Below are 6,743 nucleotides of genomic sequence, written 5' to 3' on the forward strand. Positions count from 1 at the left end.
CTCGTATTCACCACCGAATCGAGTGAGGGACTAGGTGAAAGAGTAATTTTTTGACCGATGGACGACAAAATAAAAGATTCAGAGGTTAATGTTTACAGCTTTGCTACGTACACCGAAAAATAACACCGTGGTGGGCACTGAGAGGAATCCAATGGACAAAGTAGAGCGCTCTGTGCATGGGGATAGGGGTGGGAAGAAGTGGGTCCCACCCCTCCACTCACACGACACACATCTCGGTTCTTTTGGTTCGGTGTATGTATACTTTTCGTAATGTTTACCCGTTTGGTGTGAGAAAATCTCTCAAACGGGTAATCAGGTGTCCTTTTAAATAATACTATAATTATTCTGGGACCCGCATTAAACAAATAAAAAAATTGAAATAAATGTTTGAGCAGGTGATTTTTTTTTGAAGCATGCAATTTATTAACTACTATGACACCGTTACACGAGGGTACATAATACCCCAAGATTCATCAATTACAATTAGATTGGTAAGCCGTGAATCTATATCAACATGATATTGGAGCAGAATAGCAGCCTTCAAATTGGAGTTGCATCGAGAGGGAATGTTGGTGTCGAAGGTCGAAAGGCCTTCGGTCAATGCTTTCCACAAGAAAAGTTGTATGTTTGGTGGACACGTCAGTATCCACAAGAACTTTGATGGTGGTAGAGGTTTTCGATGCAATTGAGTGAAGTTACTAGCCAAGCCTTTGTATCTAGTTGTTGCGATGAATTTCCCTTGTGAAATCTGTCTACTTCTTCGATTTTCGTCTTGATCCATCACTTCAAAAAGAGTCTTTATCTTTGCTTGTGTCTTGAAGTAGAATTCAGTCTCTGATCTTGAAGGAATAATGCTAAAATTACTAATAATACTATTACAAGGTTACAAAAAAACTGAAATATAGATGTACGAGGAATTACAGACTCAACTAGATGAAGCTAAGGTACTTCAACTAGAAGTTGAATGCAAATTTCCTTGAAATGTAAAATGCAAAAACAGCTACCTATTAGTGATACAACTACTAAAACCCTTAACCTATGCTATACATAAAACAAAACTAGCTAATACAGAAATAAAAGGCTAATACACTTTAGATATACTTTAGTTAATAAAGTTTGGATGAATCCATCGTCTCATAGAGATGCGACTTAAGGCATAAAGATAGCTTGTTAGTCTGTGGTTTTAGAAACTTAGAATCTGCAATGAAGTTTCTGAAATTGATCATGATCATTATCAGTAGGAGGATTCTTTGATGCTGCTGTTTTTCTGAAAAAGATCTTTCATTAATGTTTAAAGCTGACCCTTGAGGAGATATATGAATGCATAATCTTTGATATAATGATGAACTTGATCTAAATCTGACGCACGGAACTAACTACAACAACAGTTCAGGATATAGATTGTGACGGTGGTTGCAACCCTCATAAATTGGGGAAGTCAGAGATGTTATAAGATATGTACCCATAGATGCATCTAACAAGAAATTCGGAAACACTCAAGATTCTTTCACACAAACCAATTTAGAAAATGTCCAAACTTAACCTAATAAAGAACGAACCAATTGTCTTCTTCATAAACGAATAGGAGAAAAAAACACCAACAAGGCAAACAAGGAAATTATAGAAGAAACGAACTGAAGAAGGCACAAACCAGGAAACCACCTATCAATTCATAACTACATACTCCATAGAATAAGAGCATACAACTAAATTAAAAAACATCTGGTCGGGAAAAGAAAGAAAACACTTGCCTTACATAGAACCATTTTAAAGAGACAGTTGGGTAAAATGGTTATCTAGAGATTCTAGATTACTTCACCATTTCACAGGATAAAAAGAGAATAGAGCAATCAACCGATTGATAAACGCAACAAAGCTCAAATCACAGGAAAACATGGAAACAACAAACCAATCTAGAAACTACAGATCTCAAGATGATGATGATGATGATAAAATAATAAAAAAAAAGCTATGGGTATGGGGTAGAACATCTCTATGATAATATGGGAATAACAACGTTGAATGGATAAAATCTCTAAACAGGGGTTGTAAGATAAGGATATGCAACTCTGAATCCGGGATCTAAACAATTGATTTGGATCTGATTGCTTGGGTATTAGATTTACCTGATAGTTGCGCGACAGAGATGATCATCTTGATTAAGCATAGACGAAGATATCACCATCAAATCCGAGTAAAAGATCAACAAAGGAAAACCAGTGCAGCAACAGGGAACCTAAACCCATAAATCTAAAAATAGCTCTAAGAAATCATGATCATGTTAGATATTTTCAATATTGTTTGCCTCTACGCAGAGTTTTCGGTGACCGGTCAGGTCGTGGGGGTATAGGGGGCAATGCCCCCTAGTAGAGTGCGAGACAGCGTCTCGTGGAATTTTTTTCGGTTAATGAATTTGAAAACCCATTCGGTTTTTCCAGAAATTTCTACAAAACATGCCTGTTCCCATAGGGTTTCTCCAAGAGACACCATTAATGGATGCCCGTTGAAAGCGTCTGTTCGTGATGGAAAGACATCACGAAAAGGCATGAATACCTCTTTAAATAGCGAAGGATTTCTCCCATTTCAATCACCAAAAAATCTCTTTCTCTCTAAGCATCTTCAGAAACAAAATATTGTATGTTCTTGGTTGGGTCAAGGGAGTACAACTCTTGAATTCAACAACGTTGTTAGGGCTTCAATATATCCTGAAGGAAATATTTCACTGACCAATTGTACTCGCCAATTATTTGGGAAGGGTCGAAATAATTACTGAAAGAAATCGTAAGGCCTTGAAGCTTGTGATACAACATTCTTTTCAATCTCTGTTTTCATCCTCTATTACCCTGAATTTTCCAACAGTTTTCAGCAATTAGTTTTCAACAATGGAGGGTGAATCTTCAAATTCGAATGTTACTTCTCAATCTCTGCAAGTGATGAACCAAACCCTAACTCGATTGGAACGTTTTGATGGTGATAATTTTACTCGTTGGCAAGAGACTGTGAAGTTTTTCCTGATCACCATCAAGTTATGGTACATACTTGAAGACGGTTTGGATGAAATTCCTGCACCATTAGAGAAAGACACTGATGATTTGAGGGCCAAAAAGAAGAAGCGTCAGGAAGATGATTTTATGTGTCGTGGTCATATTTTGAATGCCCTGGGAACTAGTGTTTACAATGCCCAATGAAGTATTTCGTCTGCAAAGGAATTATGGACTACGCTTGATAACAAATACAAGATTTCTGAAGCAAGCAACAAGAAATTCCTGATTTGCAACTTCATGGATTTTAAAATGGTTGACAGTAAGTCAATTATTGCCTAGGTCAGTGAACTTTTACTCATTGTTAATCATCTTAAGGATGATGGAATTGAACTTGCTTCTGCCTTTGTTGTTGGGGCTATTATTTCTCGTCTTCCCCCTTCTTGGAATGGTTATAATAAGAACTTAAGCACGCCGAAACTGATTATGATTAGAAGGTTTATAGCGTCATCTTCGTATTGAAGAAGACTCTCATAAACGAGAAATCAAGGATAGTCAGCAAACTGAGGATCATTCTAAGGTTAGTAGTGTAGATTTTTCTAAGACACCAAATGCTTTGAAACCTAATAATGATACTCAGTTTAAGAAGAAACATCCCAACAAGAAGAGTAAGATGAAGGGCAAATGCTACTTCTGTGATAAACCCGACCATATTTCTCGTGACTGTCGTCTTAAAAAGAAACAACAGGGACAAAAAAAGGAGGCAAATATGGTCGATGACAAACTTGTTATTGTAGTGCAAGCCTCCAATTCCGTTTCTAATGATGAGGGTGGATGGTGGTAGGACTCGAAATGATCCTAAAAATTCTAACTGCAAGTGCACAGTGTCGGCAAGCAACACAGGGCAAGCACAGGTCAGTTCCACAGGGACAAGGGGGTGCAAGTGCTATTTTTCTTATTGTAACCAATTTCTAACTGATTACACTAACCAGGGCAGATTACTAATCATGAGACTTTAAACAAGAACAACAAAAGTGACAGTTGAAGCAAGTTCAACACTGACAGTTGAAGCAACAGCAACTGACAGTGAGGCAAGATGAATAATGGACAGTGAGTGTGTGAAACAAGTAAAGATTGTGATGTTAAGACACCACAGTGAGCATGAGGGGAAACAAACAGTGAGCAGTGAAGGTAAAACAAGTGAAAGAAAACAAGAAAACAAAGCTAAACAGTTGAGGATGGAATTGTGGATGACAGGGAAGGTTGATGGCAAACTAGGGTTTAGATTCCACCTCTTAACCTAGACTAAGTCGGATATTCCAATTGCAACTAAATTATCCTCCCAAAGTACTAGCTATCTGATTAGAGCATAACTAGTCTAAGGTTTGGACCATAATCAATTAACATGGGCTGCTGCACTTTCAATCACAGGGGTATCCTAACTACAATGTATGCCTGACATACAATGTGAGAGCAAAGTGATGAGAGGCCAGAATTGTAGTCTCCTACACAGTGGAATTAAGGTTTCATCTTCACCCTAGTGGTGAATTAGAACATGAACAGAAATTGAAATTGAACTTGAAATTGATTTGAAATGGAAATTGAAATGAAATTAACCCAATTAGGGGGTATCTCGGATGACCCAAGAACACCTTTTAACATCCTACATCAGTTTCTATTTATAGCTTACATCAAATTCCTAATTTCTAAAAACCCTAATTTTGAAAACCCTAAATTGATTTGGGGAAAATCAAATTCTCTCACCCATGTGTGAATTCTGCTCGACCCATGCTCCTTGATGTCCCTCTGATGCTCTTCCTGCTCCAATTGATATACTGCAACCCTAGCTCGAGTTGTTTCATCAACTCCACACCTAGGTCAGAGAGATGTGGGTTTGGGGAAACGACTAGGCTAGGGAGAGAAAACTGTGGTGCGTAGGGTTTTGGTAGAGGCGGAGAGGGGTGTAGTGAAGCTCGAGGAGCAGTTGCAGGCTGCCATGGTCGGGTGGAAGGAGAGCTGGTTTTGGGGAAAATTGATTTGGGAAGAAGAACCCGATGGAGAAGAAGGGTCTGTTTGGTTAGGGGTATAGGTTTCTGATGCTAGGGTGTGAGGCGGATGTATCAAAGGTTGATGATCAGCGAAGCGAAAGCGTAAGATGAAAAGGTGATGGAATGATCCAACAGTGCGATAGGAACGACCGTTGGATGATGAGACACAACAAAACTGACGGCTTCAGATGGAGTTAGGTACTATAGTGTTTGACAGGAGCTTCGGATTTTGATGCACAATGATGAGGCGACCGTTGGATGACAAGATGGATCCGATCTGACGGCTCTCATGGAAATGGGTATGGATAATGGAAATGGATTTGGGTAAGGGTTTTGGGCCTTGGGTATTCCAAGCCCATATCTTCTTTAAGAACAATTCTTCCTTCTTCAAGCCCACTTCTAGTTGATCCGGCTCTTGCAAACATCATTCTTCGCTTCCTCCTATCGAGAGTCTTTGCCGTTCCTTTGCTCTTTTCGCTCCGTGAGATAACCAGGATTTATTTAGTACCTAAAAATGCAAAATTAATTAAGAAAATTATTTATTCTTGAAAACAATGAAAATACAGAATATGGGATAAAATGTAGAATTAATGCGCAAAAGATGAGTTAAATGCCAACAAAAATATATAAATATTTGGCACTCATCAAATACCCCCAAACCTGAATTTTACTTGTCCTCAAGTAAAAACAAACTAAGGAAATCCTACTATACCACTGTCGCTGGTCTCTCGAATGCATTTAGCGTATGCACTAAGCCTTTTAAACCACTAAGTGTCCCTAGTGGACGAGTTGAAGTCTCGTGAAGGTTTACCAGAGGTGTGCCTACAAAACCTAAGGACAAAATATAAGCTCAGATTCCATCAAATGTGACATGTGCAAAACAGTTTAAGCTCACAGCAAAATGGAGATGTCAATCTAGCTATCGAAGGCACAATCCTAGCACTGATAACAAATAAAAGACATGTGATAAGAGTGTAAAGTGTATCTACACATGTGTAAAGAAAGATCTGAAGTTATGACTACTAATCACCAAGAGATAGTTTCTCAGGCTAAGAACCAGGTCGAAATCTAGCTAGCTGTCCGGACTTTACGAGAATTGTGAATGAGTTGGAGGTATTTCACAATTACTCGCGTTGTACATCAATGGCATACACCCTCCTTGCTTATTACAATGAAACAACAAAATGACTATTTACATGACTCTTATTTACATTGACTATTCTCTTTTATTTTTGGAACAAGAGATGATGGAATACTTGATTTTTTTTTTATTTTTCTGATATTTTTTTCTCTTTTTTTTTTTTTTTTTTTTTTTTTGAATATATACATCGTTTTTTTTTTTTTTTTTGGAACTAGGAAACACTTTTGATAAATACAAAAGAAACAAAAGATTACATGACACTTTGCAAGAGGTAGCCCTTTTTGATGCACCCAGTTAAATTCGATGGTTGTCTTTCTTAATGTAACCTCCACCTTCTATCCCAACCAACCAAAGAACAAGCTAGTCAAGTTTCGTTCAGTATTCTAAAGTGATTGGCAATCGTAACTTCCTATCAAACACCTTGAAGATCGAGGCCATACATGTATTGGTAGATCGTGCGCGTGCAAATTTCTTATCACTATGTGAATTGTGCTAGAATCAGGGCCTAAATATCTAGACTAAGACTCCTAATAAAAATACATATTTGCACAAGAGTCAACATTTCAAGGTAAA

General features: G+C 37.9%; 1 protein-coding gene across 2 annotated transcripts; it reads right to left on the minus strand.

Annotated features, from left to right (window-relative positions):
• Nucleotides 1-399: 399 nt before the first annotated feature.
• LOC113284377 lies at nt 400-2,315 on the minus strand. 2 transcript variants are annotated; one of them, XM_026533821.1, is made up of 2 exons: nt 2,127-2,315; nt 400-834 (listed from the first exon to the last, which is right to left on the minus strand). In XM_026533821.1, the coding sequence occupies exons 1-2, from the start codon at nt 2,152-2,154 to the stop codon at nt 431-433; spliced, it is 432 nt and encodes a 143-aa protein (XP_026389606.1). In that variant the 5' UTR covers nt 2,155-2,315; the 3' UTR covers nt 400-430. The 2 variants fall into 2 exon arrangements, with proteins under 2 accessions (XP_026389606.1, XP_026389605.1); XM_026533820.1 differs by having other exon boundaries at nt 400-839; nt 2,127-2,312.
• Between the last annotated feature and the right edge of the window lie 4,428 nt (nt 2,316-6,743).

The sequence above is a fragment of the Papaver somniferum genome, chromosome 5, assembly GCF_003573695.1.
Source record: "Papaver somniferum cultivar HN1 chromosome 5, ASM357369v1, whole genome shotgun sequence".
NCBI lineage: Eukaryota > Viridiplantae > Streptophyta > Magnoliopsida > Ranunculales > Papaveraceae > Papaver > Papaver somniferum.

What these genes read in the sequence shown, in the direction of transcription:
- LOC113284377 (XM_026533820.1), bottom strand. Translation starts at nt 2,185, where the DNA reads ATGGTGATATCTTCGTCTATGCTTAATCAAGATGATCATCTCTGTCGC. An exon ending in CTCTGTCGCGCAACTATCAG is followed by an intron (nt 840 to 2,126) that starts GTAAATCTAATA and finishes TATTCCTTCAAG; the next exon opens with ATCAGAGACTGAATTCTACT.